Source organism: Gigantopelta aegis, chromosome 11 (assembly GCF_016097555.1).
Source record: "Gigantopelta aegis isolate Gae_Host chromosome 11, Gae_host_genome, whole genome shotgun sequence".
Taxonomy (NCBI): domain Eukaryota; kingdom Metazoa; phylum Mollusca; class Gastropoda; order Neomphalida; family Peltospiridae; genus Gigantopelta; species Gigantopelta aegis.
Genome location: NC_054709.1, coordinates 15,969,049 through 15,988,019, shown reverse-complemented (window position 1 = coordinate 15,988,019; position 18,971 = coordinate 15,969,049). Strand labels below are relative to the sequence as shown.

General features: G+C 34.9%; 1 protein-coding gene across 5 annotated transcripts in view; it reads right to left on the bottom strand.

Annotated features, from left to right (window-relative positions):
• Window positions 1-18,585, bottom strand: part of LOC121385174 (protein lifeguard 2-like) — a 43,700-nt gene extending 25,115 nt beyond the window's left edge. For 4 of the 5 annotated variants that reach the window (XR_005959499.1, XM_041515731.1, XM_041515733.1 and 1 more), the window contains exons 1-6: window positions 18,480-18,585; window positions 12,434-12,613; window positions 11,178-11,356; window positions 9,245-9,309; window positions 5,603-5,659; window positions 4,748-4,798 (exon numbers count right to left, since the gene is read on the bottom strand). Coding sequence is in view for 4 of the 5 variants with exons in the window: in XM_041515731.1 (XP_041371665.1) it covers window positions 4,748-4,798; window positions 5,603-5,659; window positions 9,245-9,309; window positions 11,178-11,356; window positions 12,434-12,581 (500 nt within the window). In the remaining variant the exon portion in view is untranslated. Of the gene's footprint in view, window positions 1-4,747; window positions 4,799-5,602; window positions 5,660-9,244; window positions 9,310-11,076; window positions 11,108-11,177; window positions 11,357-12,433; window positions 12,614-18,479 lie in introns of those variants that run through there. The other variant, XM_041515735.1, reaches the window with a different exon arrangement.
• Window positions 18,586-18,971: the final 386 nt, after the last annotated feature.

Here is an 18,971-nt window from a genome sequence, read left to right as displayed (position 1 = left end):
TTTGTCGTTATATCGAAATTGCCGGTGTATCAAATTGTTATGAATTATCTCTATTGCCAAAATAACGCAACAAAAAATACTAATTAATATTAACCGATGACTGAATAGCATTTAAATAATTAATGCATTGCAATTATTATTTAAAAACAACAAATACACATACATACAATAAATATGTTTTTAAAAAACATCATTAAATATATTAAACAAGGTGCATTCACCATCAGTCTAAGCATTGCTTGGTTAAAGACATTTGCGATTGGTACCTGTTTCGTTAATTGGTTAACAAAAGGCTTATTTGCAAAAGCAATACATGTCTACAGATTTCGCAGACACCGGTAGCTCAGACAGCATGTGACACAGTCGGCTCACTACAAGATCAAGGAATCTAAGTGGTTGTGTGTGTACTGCCAACGTGCTATGGTATCTGTGATTAAGTAATGTCGTCGTAAAGAGGTGGTTTTTGAAGTCGGATGCACATTTGTTCCTATTTTGCTCGGTCAGTGTCGGAAGGTGTGAATTCTGGTGTAATGAACAGAATAACACTGATGTACGTTTGTTCCCGACAATTTGTGTTGGATGGTGTAAATGTCATAGTAACGACGGTCGTTGTAATGAGGTCTGACTGTATATATATACATGTAGATTATTACCTGAGTGTTTTTCAGTATCGTCAATATCGTATATTAGGAATAAAAATTGTATTATGCGAGCCTCTGGCGAGCATAATACATTATTTTTATTCCTAATATATGATATTGACGATACTGAAAAACGTGAGTGTAATAATCTCTTTATCATATAATCTCAAGCTTAATATAATGTGTTTTTGTAAACTGTACACTCAACTTTAATTCCAGTCAGCCATTACGTGATATTCAAATGACGTAAGAATATGTGGCGCGGTGTATTTTTGAATGGAAATGACGTCATTTTGGATGTCCTTACATCAAAATAAACTAGGGCCTAACGGGTTTTTTTTTTTCTGAACGCTGGACAGCTTTCAGTGTAAAATTGCTATTGAAATCAGGGGTTCAAAAATCCCATCGCCCGACGCCCGTGCCAAGTGGAATTTCTATGCTGGGCAAGTAATTATGTTAACTGCATATGCCCGATGCCAAGTGACTAATGTAACACCTAAAACATTTTTAAAATTTTGTTACAAATCTTGGTAAAACCTTTGGAAAGAGTTCCGATCGTACAAGTATTTATATAGCTCTGAAGAGAACTAACCCTAACCCTAAATGCTGGAACGATTGGAACTCTTGCCAATGTGTTGACACACCAAAACGGAAAACAATGTGTTGAAAAGTTCGATAACAACTTTAGAGTTATTCCCGTTCTACTATCGACTAAGATCGGTAATTTCAGCAACTGAACGTTCGACTGAATTCATACAAATAATCGGTTTGATGATCTTCAGAGAAATAGCGTTCAATACGCTTTACAGCTTATATAAAAATAAAGTATACATGCCTTGTGTGTACAATCATAATGTTTAATCCTTGCAAACATGGTAAATGAGGTGGGATACAGTTTAAAATTGTCATATTCAAATTAAATTAGACATTAACGTGGTTCCAGAATCTGCTCTTTGCAAAAGAACGGGGACGTAAAGCAAGTTTATAATTTCCGAGTTCGCTTGAACAGAGCTGTGACGGAACATGCTCTTATCTTTTCACCTGTGGCGATGTTAATTGTTTTAGAGGGCCGTGTGCACTTGGTTACGTAATACATCCGCGCGACCGTACCCTCTAATACACACTTAGACCAGATGTGGAGGCCATGTGGCCAGTAGTTACGTAATAACTCAGGTAGTGCAGTTTTACGACCGTGGTTTCTGGCGAACTAGGCGACAGTAAGTCTGACCATCTAAGAAAAAATACCGTCTCTGGGAGTTGTGGGAATATGACATGATAGGTGAGGTACCGCGTTGTGCCCCCAGGCGATATTCGCTGTCGCTGAGATTTTTGAATAAATAGATAGGATTTTAGATATATCGGGGAGAAACACTGGAAGTATCCAGGGGAAACGGACGTCGTCCACTGAACGATCTATATAAGTTCAGTCCGGACGTGGTAAATATATTTTTCTGCTCTGTTGTATAACCTTGATGTGATTGATGTGACTTTAAATATTTTAATACTGTATTATACCAATATTATTTAGACAGTGTCTCCGGTAATCTGACGAAGTAAATTGTAGGCTTCACTGTTCTAAAATTATTAAAGCTTAGCCAGTCATCCTAGAGGACCTACATGTAGGTAAACTGTAGGTTATTGTCTTTATTGTGATAGGTACCAGTATTAATTCTGTATTACAAGGTTACTGAATGAGTAGTTAAAGGTTAATTAAAAATTAACCAGTTAGGAATAGAGTTGTAATTCCTTTATTAATTAAGTTTCCCTGGCAGCGTTTCTCAATTATAATACGTGTGGGTGTTTGTGTCACAGTGAAGTGATTATAATATTGTGTAAACTAGACACCTAGTGATTAACTAATTAAGTGATTAGTTCTGGGTTGTTATTATATTGTTGTTGTTAATTAACTACTGCGGCAAGTACATTTGTCAGTGTAGTGTTAATACAGATTCCAAAGTGTATTGTGTTTTGTTGTGTTTTCTAGTGAACTAAACGTGCTATATACATATATATTTATATAAGATCTTATCTCTGATTATACCTAGAGCCGAGCCACTCGGGTATTGGACTGCCCGATACAGAGAGATCTAATAGATATACAGTTAGAAGAGATATTTGGATAATCGTGTTTTATTCAGTTACGGGTATTATAGGATCCCTGTGACAAGAGCATACATATTATGAACTGTATTCTTATAAAAGTTGCAAGACATTTTAGTTTAGATATAATAAACCTTGTAGCAGAACATACTTAATGTTTTTTTCAGTAGTTTATAAATTTAAATCTACATTCGTGTAGGTGAAGTTATTTTTCATTAGCCCTACGTAATAATCGTGACAAGTTAGATTTCATTACTCCTACGTCATAATCGTGATGGTGCGATGCCCTCTAAGCATACATGAATATATTCATTGTTTCTGCTTTATTAATAGTTAAGTTAAAAATACAAGGCTGCAATCGATGTACATCCCCTCTCCGGCTGTTGTTTACCAAGCCTGCACTATTTAAAAACATTTCCAAAGTAAGAGCTCATGTTTACTTTGAGCCCAGCTACGACTGTTTGTGAGAGACTTTTCTCAGCTATGAACAGGGTAAAAACACCTCAGAGAAGTGTTTTGGAGCAAAAAATAAATAAATAATATATACACAATAATGACACATGGGCCAAAATCCCTGAACATTTTTGAACTAATGCCAGCCATAAAAGAATGGCTCACGAGTGGAAAGGGATTTCATAACATCTACGCCCATACAAGTGGTCACTAAGGCATACATCAACACAATAATTATATTTAGATGAACAAGTGGACACTACCAAACAAATAACAAACTTTAAATCAACAAATGGACACTATTTAAAAAAATAAAGTTTAAATCAACAAATAAAGAAGACAGTTGATATTACTGGACAGACATATACATTTAGTACTTCCTGGGTAAGTGTTGTAACCTAATGGCAAAATTCTTTATTTGTGCAAATGAACCAATTACTTTCAAATTACACTATTAAGCACTGTATTAAATTAAATTGGAGTAACACAATTGGTTACCTTAAGAAGTATGGGCAAGTGGAAAAATATATAGGGCAAGTGAATAGCTGACTGGCACTTGCCCTATGGCAAGTAATTTTTTTGAAATTTTTTGAACCCCTGTGAAATGTTTTTATTTGATGACTGAATGCATGCAACAATTATTGAGTGTCGCCCATGTGCGTTTGCTTAAATGTCAATAAACCTAGTGCTGTGAACTCCATTAATTTACATCTAATTTGCAAAGTTATCAAATTGTTAAAGTATGTGATCTGAAAAATATCACATACTTTGATTGCACTGAAAATGTAAGATATTATATGATAAATATATATATATATATATATATATATATATATATATATATATATATATATATACACACACACACACACACACGGGTATATATATACGAAAAATACTGCTCAATACCAGTACAGATATAGGTATTGTGTCAATACCGAATACCATACCAATACCAAGCTAAATTATCCCAAATGCTGATACCAAAACCCGAAAATTTCAATAGCACCCAGCTCAATTAAATAACACTTGTACTATTTACAAAAGTGTGTGCACACATTTTAAACCCCACTTCTCATGGAGCTAAACTTCCTTACAGTACCGGCCTCAGTGGCGCAGTGGTTAAGCCATAGGACTACAGGCTGGTAGGTACAGGGTTCACAGCTCAGTACCGGCTCCAACCCAGAGCGAGTTCTTGAGGGCTCAATGGGTACGTGTAAGACCACTACACTCTCTTCTCTCTCACTAACCACTAACCAACTAACAACTAACCGACTGTCCTGGGCAGACAGCCCAGATAGCTGAAATGTGTGCCCAGGACAGCGTGCTTGAACCTTAATCGGATACAAACACGAACATAAGTTAAAATGAAAATCTTTATAGTGTTATGCGGCCTCAGTTAGGAGTGTGGTCAGTCCAGACTATTTAATGTCAATCAAATCATCAAAAGTGTGCAAATATCCATGCATATCACACTTATGTTTATGCGGCAACTTTAACTTAAATATTCCCACATAAAAAAAAAACCCCAGAGAAATAAACCTTCAACTTACCGAACACTTGGAATGCAGACAAGGACAAAGTAGGTCACAAAAAATGTGCCACTGAAATAAAACAACACTGGTAATAATAACACAGACTGAAGCATTAACATTACAATATAATTAAATTTCCATTACATTCATTACAATAAAAACAATTCGCCAAATTAAAATACAATTTGCTCAATTGTTGAGTGCCACTGGCTGGGACAGACTCCCTCCCCCTCCCAACCCCCCGATTAAGTTGTTTCATTAATTACTGTAAATCATAAAATATTAGCCATTTTAAAATTTAGTGAAATCCAAATACGTGACATATCAGAAACTAAAAAAAGAATAAGCTTAAATTGTAGGATCAGCTGAAATAAAGTTTTCGACGAATCGTGATGTTACGCAGCTTACAGACATCTTGAATTTAGTAGAAAACTGCAGTAATGCTAACTAACTATTGTTGTTTGCTATCCTTTGGTTTAATCAATAGCAGGTATCCATTGTTGTGCCTTCAGTTAATCACAGACAAAATAATCGCACAAACGTTTTTCAGAACAGTCTGTTGTATGTCTCATTTAAATTTAGCATCATGAAATATTAGCTTCTTGTATGACATCGCTAAATTCACTTACATTTTAGTCTAAAAAAACCCAAAAGAAACAAAACACATTTTAGTCTAGTCCAAATTTCTCAAAATGTTAATACTGTAGGCATTTTGTGTTAAAAGTAATCAAACAAACTTTTTAGCACAATTCAAGGGCGCTGATTACAATACCGTTTTAAAGCACATTTTGAGAAATTTGGACTCAACTATTTTCTGATTTACAGTATTACATGTTATGAAATTGAATCAGTTGTAATCAACACGATACATACAGCGACACATAGTAGAGCCAGGAGCCATCTCGCTGTATCCAGTGTTTCAGCGGTTTTCTACAAAACAAAACACAAATCTTAATTCTTAAATAATAACATAATACAATGAATAAAATTATATAGTTAAAGTTTATTTTGGCCTTCTACAAAACAAAAGCAGAAATCTTAATTCTTAAAATTATATAACATAATACACTGAATAAAACTATATAGTTAAAGTTTGCTTTGGCCTTCTACAAACCGGCCCCGGTGACACAGTGGTGCAGTGGTTAAGCCATCATACTACAGGCTGGTAGGTATTGGGTTCGCAGATCGGTACCGGCTCCAACCCAGAGCAAGATCTTACGGGCTCAATGGGTAGGTGTAAGGCCACTACACCCTCTTCTCTCTCACTAATCACTAACCAACTAACGACTAACCCACTGTCCTGGACAGACAGCCAAGATAGCTGAGGTATATGCCCAAGACAACATGCTTGAACCGTAATTGGATATAAGCACGAATATAAGTTGAAATGAAATAATAATATAATACAATGAACATAAAGTTAAAGTTTGCTTTGGCCTTCTACAAAACAAAGCACAAATCTTAATTCTTAAACAATAACATAATACATTGAACATAAAGGTAAAGTTTGTTTTATGACACCATTAGAACACATTCATTCATTTATTAATTAATCTTAAAGAGGAAACCAGCTATATTTTCCCCATTAGTAACATTCATTCATTTATTAATAATTAAAGCCGCACACCCTAGTTCCATCCAGCGAAAATAAATTATAATTTGGTTAATCTACAAACCTGTAACACACTTAGATCACGTTTTTATCAAATGGAGTGAAAAAGCAGGTTTTATATCGATAAATACCATGGGAATCCCCATGTCCCAATTGCTTGAAATAATTTTGAAAGTTAGTATTCTGATGTCACCGGTAGATGTCGCTCGAAGCACAACAATGCACAACAATGCCTACGTCACAACAAATTTCACAGACTTGGGGTGCATTTCTTTCACCTCTCCTGGACATGTTCCAACTGTTCTGTCCTGGTTGTATCCCCTATCCAGATATCGTAAAGGTTTGTAACGTTTTGTATTGAGACACTTACTTGTCTGAACTTTATTGTTACTGAAAATGTTCACGAACTGTGAAGAAAAATCTCACAAATGACCAACAACAAATCGGATGTTGATTGCGCGAACCGTGCACGAGAAAACAAACTGAACCAAAATGATAACGGTCACGTGATATACCAACGTCTGTGACACTGAAATGGAAATATCCCCTCTAAAAATAGATTAGACCTTGTCTGCTCAACGGTTTTTTCTCAGACGTGCATGCGATTTATGAAATACGAAAAATGCATTTTGTGGTATTACAAAAACAAGGATTACCAAAACACACTTCAGGTGAATGGAAATGTATATTCTAAATAATAAACGGTAAGTAAAGTGCAATTTTATTTGTGAAAAAATGGGTTTAATAGCGAAAAACAACGCCGTAATGGTTAACAACTAGCCGTAACTAGGGTGTGTTCCTTTAATCGGATGTCAAATATATGGTAATTTTTACATATCTTAAAGAGGAAACCAGCTATATTTTCCCCATTAGTAACAAGGGATCTTTTTCAAGCACCATCCCACGGATAGGATAGCACATACCATGGCTTTTAATATACAAATCATGCAGAAGGCAGAGAAGAAATGTACAGTAAAACCCTTTTAAACCAGACACTCATGGGATCAAAAAAACGTTTGTTTTGTTTAATGACACCACTAGAGCATAGTGATGTATTAATCATCGGCTATTAGTAACATAATCTAAGAGAGGAAAGCCGCTACATTTTTCCATTAGTAACAAGGGATCTTTTTGATATAAGCACCATCCCACACCCAGGATAGCACATACCACGACCTTTAATATACCAATTATGCTGAAGGCAGAGAAAAAATGTACAGTGAAACCTTTCTAAACCGGACACCCTTGGAATCAAGTAAAACGTCCAGTTTTAAGGGGTATCAGGTATAAAGAGGTTCAGTTCTTTGCTATGTTTAAAACAGCACAGTGAAAAATGTCCAGTTTTGAGGGAATTCCATTTGACTGAGGGTCCAGTTTCTGGAGGTTTCACTGTATTCTATTTACTGCTCTGTTCATTCATTAAAACAATAAGACAAACATTTGGCTTCAGATTCTATGCTTTCATATACCTATACTACAGGGCTCGAAATTCAGAATTTATCACCGACTGTGAAAGAAAGAAAGAAGTGTTTTATTTAACAACGCACTCAACACATTTTATTTACGGTTATATGGCGTCAGACATATGGTTAAGGACCACACAGATTTTGAGAGGAAACCCGCTGTCGCCACTACATGGGCTACTCTTCCAATTAGCAGCAAGGGATCTTTTATTTGCGCAGGATAGCACAAACCATGGCCTTTGTTGAACCAGTTATGGATCCCGACTGTGAAATGACCCACCAACATCAATTTTTAGCCCCCCAATGGCAATGTTTGTTTTCCTAAACGACTCCTGCTGCAAATAAACATGACTAAAAATTTATTTTACTGTTTGAAAAAGTTTTGTTTTGGTTAACAAGTTCATTTGAACACATTGATTTATTGGATGGGGGGTGGGGGGGGGGGGAGCTTAACCCCTGAAATGGCTGGAATGAAAAATAGCCCACTGGGCCCACCAATGGGAATCGATCCTAGCCCAACTGCGCATCAAGCAAGTGCTTTACCACTGGGCCCAACAAATGTTTAAGAAAGACAAAATGCTCACATTTCCATTCATACTTATTTTCCATGCTTATATCCAATTAAGGTTCAAGCACGCTGTCCTGGGCACACACCTCAGCTACTTGGGCTGTCTGTTCAGGACAGAGGGTTAGTTGTTAGTTGTTAATGAGAGAGAAGTCATGACACCACCGAGACTGGTTTATACATTGATGGACTGTCTGGGCTGTGTGTCCAGGACAGTGAGTTAGTGGTTAGTGGTTAGTTGTGATTGAGAGAGAAATCATGACACCACCGAGACCGGTTTATACATTGATGGACTGTCTGGGCTGTGTGTCCAGGACAGTGAGTTAGTGGTCAGTGGTTAGTTCTTAGTTGTGATTGAGAGAGAAATCATGACACCACCGAGACTGGTTTATACATTGATGGACTGTCTGGGCTGTCTGTCCAGGACAGTGAGTTAGTGGTCAGTGGTTAGTTCTTAGTTGTGATTGAGAGAGAAATCGGTGTAGTGAACCGGGCTGCGAACCCAGTACCTATTAGCCTTATGTCGATGGCTCAACCATGACACCACCGAGACTGGTTTATACATTGATGGACTGTCTGGGCTGTCTGTCCAGGACAGTGAGTTAGTGGTCAGTGGTTAGTTCTTAGTTGTGATTGAGAGAGAAATCGGTGTAGTGAACCGGGCTGCGAACCCAGTACCTATTAGCCTTATGTCGATGGCTCAACCATGACACCACCGAGACTGGTTTATACATTGATGGACCGTCTAGGCTGTCTGCCCAGAACAGTGAGTTAGCGGTTAGTTGTGATTGAGAGAGAAATCGGTTTAGTGGTCTTACACCAACTCATTGAGTCATTAAAACCACGACACCACCGAGGCCAATGAAAATACTTACATGAACATGAAGAGACAAATGAAGCCGACCGTGACAAGAAGCTGCAGCATAAGGATCAAGTAGACCTGGAAGGCAAAGACAGAACTTGAAAGTTGGTTTTGTTTAACGACACCACTAGAGCACATACTAATGGAGAAAACCTTTGCTGTTGGGATGTTTGGACCAGAGTAATATCCCTATGGGATAATTCCACTCTTTGAAGTCAGGTTAAGTAGAAAAGAAATTGATTATAATCATTATAATAATAATAATAATAATAATAATAAATTCTTTATTTAGTTGGAGTAACTCAGTTAGCAAAAGCTATCTTCTCAGAGGCCCTCATTGGCTACGGGGGAGGGGAGGGGTGTAGACGTAGCCCAGTGGCAAAGCGCTCGCTCGATGTGCGGTCGGTCTGGGATCAATACCCATCAATGGGCCCATTGGGCTATTTCTCGTTCCAGCCAGTGCACCACGACTGGTATATCAAAGGCTGTGGTATGTACTACCCTGTCTGTGGATGGTGCATATAAGAGAACCCTTGCTGCTAATTGAAAAGAGTAGCCCTTGAAGTGACGACAGCGAGTTTCCTCTCAATATGTGTGTGGTCCTTAACCATATGTCTGACACCATATAACTGTAAATAAAATGTGCTGAGTGCATCATTAAATAAAACATCTTTCTTTCATTGAGTACTGGATGTCAAACATTTGGTAATTCCATTCCCATCTTTCTGAATAAAGACTGCCTATAACACTTTATTGGAAAATGAAAATATTAACTTTGTGAATAAAGACTGCCTATAACACTTTATTGGAAAATGAAAATATTAACATTGTGAATAAAGACTGCCTATAACGCTTTATTGGAAAATGAAAATATTAACATTGTGAATAAAGACTGCCTATAACACTTTACTGGAAAATGAAAATATTAAGTTTGTGAATAAAGACTGCCTATAACACTTTATTGGAAAATGAAAATATTAACTTTGTGAATAAAGACAGCCTATAACACTTCATTGGAAAATGAAAATATTAACTTTGTGAATAATTTAAAGACTGCCTATAACACTTTATTGGAAAATGAAAATATTAACTTTGTGAATAAAGACAGCCTAACACTTTATTGGAAAATGAAAATATTAACTTTGTGAAAAAAAACTGCCTAACACTTTATTGGAAAATGAAAAAATTACCTTTTTGATAAAATTTGACCCCTCAGCTTAATCGGAAAATGAAAAAATACTTTTTTGATAAACGATCATCTCTCAGCTTTAACGGAATGTTAATAAAAAAATTTGTTATAAAAGATAGCCTCCCAGCTTTAACAGATAAGTTAAATATTTTTTTTTAGAAAAGTAGACAATCTAACAGCTTTAGTGGAAAACAAAAAAAAATCTTTTTAATAAATGATCACCTGACAGCTTTAGCGGAAAACAAAAAAATACCTTTTTAATAAATGATCGCCTGACAGCTTTAGCGGAAAACAAAAAAATACCTTTTTAATAAATGATCGCCTGACAGCTTTAGCGGAAAACAAAAAAATACCTTTTTAATAAATGATCGCCTGACAGCTTTAGCGGAAAACAAAAAAATACCTTTTTAATAAATGATCGCCTGACAGCTTTAGCGGAAAACAAAAAAATACCTTTTTAATAAATGATCGCCTGACAGCTTTAGCGGAAAACAAAAAAATACCTTTTTAATAAATGATCACCTGACAGCTTTAGCGGAAAACAAAAAAATACCTTTTTAATAAATGATCACCTGACAGCTTTAACACAAAATTAAAAAATAAATGTTTGATAAAAGTAGACAACCTAACAGCTATATCGGAAAATGAAAAAATACCTTTTTGATAAATGATCGCCTGAAAGCTTTAACGGAATATTAAAAAAAAAAACTTGATATAAGTAGACAACCTACCAGCTTTATCGGAAAACAAAAAATACCTTTTTGATAAATGATCGCCTGACAGCTTTATCGGAAAATGAATTGCTTTTGAAGGCCGGCTCTTGCACTCCTGGCTCTTCCATTGGCACTTGAGCAGGAGGGGCAGCGCCCGCTACAAAAGGTGGGGCGTAACCTTGGGTGTATGGTTGTGGCATTGCTGGCTGTGGGGGTGGATAAGCTGAAATGACACGTGTAAAATTCAAATCATAAATCCACATCATGAAAACCATGTTGTTGTTTGTGTTTTGCTGATGTTTTTGCAGAATATACATACATATTGACAAATACTAAATTAAATGAAAATTGTTATTACAAACTTGTATTAAAATGCATGACTATCTGAAGTGGCGAATAACGGACCTTTCAACAATTACATACAGCAAAATTTGGTATTAATATCCCCCACCCCTTCCCATGAAATGGTGGATCAAGGATAAAAGTTTAGTACCTGTAACTTGTAAAGTGGTATATATATATATATTTTGTATCTACACTGGTAGTAGTGACATATAAAGTATATACTTATAGGCCTTCATAGATATATATATATATTAAATAAATAATGTATAAAAATATTGGTAGGCTACAACTGAGCATTTTGCCGGCAGCAAACACATTTAAAAATTGCTGTAGATAACAAAATGCTTAATTTCAAGCCCTGAAATATTATATATTCATTAAACGGATCTGCATCCTGCTTGTAGCCATGTTTGCCAAACTGTCGAGTTATCTATTACGTGTATAGTATGTGTTATATACAGTGAAACCCCTCTAAACCATACACCCTCAGGACCAAGAAAAATGTCCGGTTTTAAGAGGTATGATCTGGTTTAGAGGTTAAATTATGTACCGATTATTAAAAAGGGACCGTAAAATGTTTTTGAGAGGTTATCTATTACGTGTATAGTATGTGTTATATACAGTGAAACCCCTCTAAACCATACACCCTCAGGACCAAGAAAAATGTCCGGTTTTAAGAGGTATGATCTGGTTTAGAGGTTAAATTATGTACCGATTATTAAAAAGGGACCGTAAAATGTTTTTGAGAGGTTATCTATTACGTGTATAGTATGTGTTATATACAGTGAAACCCCTCTAAACCATACACCCTCAGGACCAAGAAAAATGTCCGGTTTTAAGAGGTATGATCTGGTTTAGAGGTTAAATTATGTACCGATTTTTAAAAAGGGACCGTCAAAAAAAAAGAGAGTGGTTTTGAGAGGTTTCACACTGTATATACATTCATTAAACTGACCTGGATCTTGCTTGTAGCCCTGTTCGGCAAACGGTTGGTTTGCGTAAGCTGCTGCCTGTGGGTTTTTGTAACCGGCTTCCTGTGGGTTTGTGTAACCGACTGCTGCCTGGTCGTAGGACGGAGGAGGGGCACTTGGATAAGCTGCCATCTTAGCTGCACTCTACTCAAAGCACAAATCAGCTGAAAAAAAAGTTTTCCCATTAACAGAGAACACTGTGTTTAGCACTGCGTCGCAATTCACTACACAAGTTTCTGAGACAGCACTAGCTCTGGCACTCGCCAAATTCGCCAATTTTGAAAGCAGTTGGTGAATTTTATTTTAGTTTGGCAAAATAATTTCATTTAGCCTAATAATTGACATTTTTTTAGAAAATAACTGACAATTTCTGCAATTTTTTAAAAGTTTAATAGACAATTTGTAGTGATTTCCCTAAAAATTTGACAAAGCATGGTACTGGTAGACCAAACACTTTTGGGGCATTTTCACAATTTTCGGGGCACTTGTTTTTCATTAAAAATACACAAAAATTAATTGAAATAAACATTAATTTAATTTATGTGCTTGCTTTAATAAATGAATGGCAAAAGACATAAAAGGCATATTTTATTAATTAATAATACCTTTTTGGGTGTTTTATAAAGGCAATTTTAGAATTAATTAGTGAAAAAGGCTTGTTTAATCTCAGGGCTGCAGCATGGTGCTGATTAAGCCAAGATGGTGCTAGACTACTGAGGCATGGTGCTGCACCGTGCTAAAACAAGCTAGGGAAAACACTATTGGTATCTTGACACATGGTGCTGAACAGTCAAGATGGTGCTAGACTACTGAGGCATGGTGCTGCACCGTGCTAAAACAAGCTAGGGAAAACACTATTGGGCTGTCTTGACACATGTCCGGGGCGAGATTAGCCAAGATGGCGCTAGACTATTGAGGCATGGTGCTGCACCGTGCTAAAACAAGCTAGAAAAACACTCTATTGGTGTCTTGACACATGGTGCTGATTAAGCCAAGATGGCGCTAGACTATTGAGGCATGGTGCTGCACCATGCTAAAACAAGCTAGGGAAAACACTATTGGTGTCGGTTAGACATACAAATTTGCTAAAACTGATAATTTAAATTTTTGTTTTAAAAGAGCTACATATAGTGATACATCCAGTGACACATGACTACACACACACACACGTGCACACATATACACCAGGCACGGCAAAGTGTAAAAAATAATGGTATGGCTCGAGGTTTCCAGATTCTCCTTTCAAATTCACCTGTGAAGGACATTTTCAGAGATACAACAAATATAACCCACACCCACAAAAAAGTGGTACGGCCATGCCATACCTCTTTGAAAAGTGGTACGACCATTGCCATACCGGTTGTACCATCATGATCGTAACAGTAGCGACCGCAGCCGCCGCTAGGGGCGCAGCTGCGCCCATATTCCGAAATGCTACGAGTTTGGTTCACAACTGGTGGTGATGTTCGAGGCCAGAATACACTTGTTTTGATGACGATTTTGCACGTTTCTTTGGTTGTTATGACAAGTACACATCTTCCAATTGATGTATATCCTCTTTCCGAACTTGGACGACTACAAAAATACTTTTTTTGAGGCAAGTGAAACTGTGAATACTTTTTATTTTGTCCCAAAAAGGGCGATTTCACTGAGATATTGATAAATATCTATAGTATTATAATAAAACAGCATAAAAAAAAAAAAAAAAATTGTAATTTTAAAACCCCAACAAGTTAGTTTAATTTGACATCGAAAATATTTCAAGGGACGTAACTCTGACCCACTGACCTGCAAAAGCGAAAATACAGAACTTTACAGCAGGGACACATTTTGATAAAATTAAACGTATTTGATGCTTTGTCATTATTTATCCACCCATTATTAACTTTTTGGGTAGAATATATATCATACTGAAGCGTTATTTTTAGAAGAAATGCATACTGAATTCAAAATAACTTAAAATAATGTTTTGCTTATCATGACTCAGCAGTTTCTGATAACTGATGTTGATGTTAAAAAACATTTTGATAATATATAACTATTCAAATATAGATATGTAAATCTATTTTTATGTAAATCATTTGAATGAGTTTAGCATATGACTGGTTCAGTTTTATACAAAAGAATAGTATTAATGCAATGGAAATAAATTATTAAGTATAATACAGAGAAATTGTACTTTTTAAGTTTGTTATATTTGTAAATACATTTTTTAAAGAAAATGTTTCAGGTACCATAACTTCTCACATCGTGACACAACCTTAAATTTTTTGGTAACCAAGTAACATTAAATTCTAAGTATAATTATACTTTTTCATCACTTCATCAGTGAATATTACTGTTAAAAATGGTAAAGAATTAATTATTTGTAAAAGATACTAAACTGTAAAGTAGATGAGATTAGTATATTTAATACAGAGAACATTTGTATAGCATCAAATATATATACATTTGTATAGTTTCAAATATAGCTATACAATGCTAAAACATTAAATAGTAGTTGCTAATCAATTCTTAAATTGATAGCACTGCCACTAATCAAAATTTTAAAAACAAAATGTTCTCTGTAATAATATATATATTTTTTTCTTCTAATTAATATTACAGTTGAGAATACTTCCACATCAGCTAAGGACTAACAGATGATCCCACAATGACACGTTCTGATCTAAGAGATACACTTAATATTAAATTATGACAGTGTATGTTACTCTCACAGTTACCGTATCTAAGATATGCACCTCTACATTTATGTGCAAAATAGTTGTACACATTCCAATAAAATCCTCAATTGAAGTCTCAGTCTATTTATAAATAAGAAAAAAGATAATGTCTCACGATTTAATTCTATTAATGCTGGTAATCATATTTTTTTTATTGAAGAACTCTGCTGGACATTAAGTTTCTGCTTAAAATTGGCATATGTGAGGTGGCACTATTGGTAGCCTTTTGAACAGGTGAAAATAATTACATACAGAAAAAACATTTGAAGATGAAACATCTGATGTAATGAATATTTCTATTTACAAATATTATGTCAAACTAATTACAATATTTGAAACAAAAAGATAAATAGTCATGGTCATAATGGGTATTTTGTCTTTATTCCAGGAAATTCGTAGTCTCTGTGCGTCTATGGAGAAACCTGAAATGGAAACGAAGTGGGAGAGTACACTATGGTTATGAGACAACTTTCAATAGATTCAATTATACTTCAAGCTTGATGCTGTTATGTTTTCTGTTTCCAACTGTGATAGAACCTGGAACAGAAATGAAGTGTGTGACAATAATTCATCGTCAAATTTAGACTAATACTCTTTCATGGATGCTAAATTTGGTAGATCTAGCCATAATTTTTTTATTATAATTCAAAGTGGTATATACATGTAGTTATATTTATAATAATTCATTGTTTGAATTTGTCTTTATACAGCACTTTATTGAACCAAAATAATCATAGCTGCATTTAGTCAATTATTTAGCACACGTGTGACTGCTGTCTCATCCCTTCAGTGTTTCAGCTGCTAAAATATGTTTTAGGGATATTTTTCCTAAATAGAAATTTACCTTTCTGATATTTTGTGAGTGATAGGACATTCCTTTCAAAGGTGGAATATGGCTACTTACATTGCATTGTTTCTAATAATGACATTGAAGGTGTAAAGTATGTAAATATTTAAGTAAGAAATTGATTAAACATATTGGCCAAGCATTGGCATTCATTGTGCGATACATTTTTACTGGTTTGAGTTAAAAGACCGGTACAGATGATAAGTTCTATTGCATCTTTTATTGAAATCTTCAAGTATTCAATATTATTATGAGTCTAGGTAAATATATATATATTTTTTTTTTAAATATTTTGAAACGAAGCTTATTTTTTATGTAACATTTGCATCCACTTTCCATCTGCGATCTAAACCTTTACATTTTCCTTTTTATTATTGGTCTGGATGTACATTATTGTATAAGCATGAATAAATGTGAACTGAAATTGTTATTCTGATGTAACATCTGCATAAATTATTATGTCATTAAATTACGTATTCCAAGATTTTGTGTGTGTTTTGTCATTTTGGACGGTTTCGAACCTACCCCAAGGATGCTATGTTATCAGAAATAATAGTAACCCTTTATATTTTCACTTGAAATTTTCAGAGATGTAACATTAATAACTGCTTGTAACATCTATAAGCTTACAACGGAAATTTCTCTGTTATGTTTTGGTTTACAAAAGTGGACGTAAACGACAATTAAGATCGTCATGTCGGCCATATTTGGTCATAGAAGTACAAGGCTACTATGACCTTAATTTGCTTCATTTGGATAATATAGTGATGTTTTTTCAATAAGAGCAACAGTTTTAATGAAACTATGACCATGAAGAAAAAAAATGTTTTAAATTTTGTTTTGGTCTGCGGTACCTAGTAACGGTTGCTAGTCACTTCGTACCATGGTCATTTCGTACCATTGCAAAAAGTCATTTCGTACCCTAGTCATGTCGTAACTTGGTTATTTCGTACCATAACTGAAAGTCATATCGTACCATGGTATAACAATTTATAACAATCACCCCAGTAATGTCTTTTACAAAATAACATTAAATTACAAATTTGTGGTTAATTTAAGGGATATTTTATCAGCAAAAGACTAAAAATTATTGCCACTTTGTATAAACATTAGCAATTGGCTAATTTGGCAATCAGTAAGGTAGTTAATGTTTTAATGGTTGTTATTGTTTATTTCTTAAACAAATAAGATGCAAATAAGCAAGTTTGAAAAGAAGACCTTATAAATAAATAATATTTTGTTGGTCCATTATATTGTTTTGTTGTTTTTGACTAATTATCTGGAGCCATTTCACACAAAATCGAAGTTGGCAGTTAGTAGTAAATATCATATACGGCTCTTGTCAGGTAAAATGGAAATAACAGTTGACAGGTATTATGGGTATCAATAACGATATGCTGCACAATAACGTGTTCTGATTTTCAAACTGTGAAAGTAAAGTTTTAAAACAAAACCCACTGCTTTTATGCTATAGTCAATTCGTTTTCTATATACTGGAATGAAATGACTAGGGTACGAAATGACTAGGGTACGAAATAACTAGGGTACGAAATGACTTTTCAGAATGGTACGAAATGACTAGGGTACGAAATGACTTGGGTACGAAATGGACTTTTTGCAATGGTACGAAATGACCATGGTACGAAATGACTAGGGTACGAAATGACCAGGCAGCATAGTACGAAATGGATGGTACGATATGACTTGGGTACGAAGTGACTATGTTTCCTAGTAACAGTAACCATCTGCACCACACCTGCACACACACGGACATACAAAACACTCACAAACATAAACACACACATACATTTTCAATGTTATTTAAAACCTTGGCATGAGTTCCTTATTTTCCCCATAACGATTTTAAAGAAATATTTGTTAGAATTAGTTTAAGGTTAGGGTTAGCGATAGTTATATAATAATGTACAATATCTTTTAAAACAACTTGTTTTATAAAACGTCGTTTGTAGTGTTTAATGCAATACCCAGTTGATATGGCTAATTCAATACCCCAATAGTGGGGAAAATAAGGACTATCCTGTTTGACTTGGCTGAAGTAAAGTAATGTTATAACTGCGATGAAACAGACCTGTCACCTCGTCACATAGGATTGCGCAATTTGGGCCATTACGAAATTTCTTTTGAAATGAAATGAAAAATGAACCCGGAAATGAGGATTTTCCATCTCAAATAATGTACTTTTGATTTTGTGACCAGCTATACCAAACACAACCGTTTGTTAATGTATCACGAGTAGGCCTATGTACATACAACACATTGTCACATTGTAATAATAAAATTATAAACAAAATTGTGTCAAATCAAATCAATCATCGATTGTTTATAATGCGTATATTTACGTAGTCACGATTGTTATTCAGTTTGATCACTACACTTATACAAATAAGAAACATCGAGATTACAGATTTTTCAAAAATGAAGAACAAATCATCTAATTACCTTCTGTGAAAAGCGAAATAATATCTTCTAATACTAAAAACAACAAACTAGTTTCCTTTGACTAGCTAGCGAACTGCGTCACGAACAAGGTCACTGGTCAATTGGGTGCAGTGTACCAAATCATCGACTTCCGGGTCAACGTAGAGTTATAGTCCGTCCCATCATTCTATAAAAATTTATTTTGTAAATAATTTCAGTTTGGTTTGACATAAGAATAACAGGGTAAGTATTTTGGAAATAACAAACAAATACTATTTTTGTGTCCAATGTACAAATCAATCGGATCCGAAATAAGTTACTTGTAGTAAATTTCATAGTACGGATTATATAGTGTTAGTTTGTGTGTTTAATGTCATTACTAGAGCACATTTCTTTATTAATCATCGACTATTGGATGTCAAACATTTGATAATTTTGACAAATTGTTTTAGAGAGGAAACCCGCTTCATTTTTATGCACTATTCCCCAAACAGGACAACACATACCATGCAC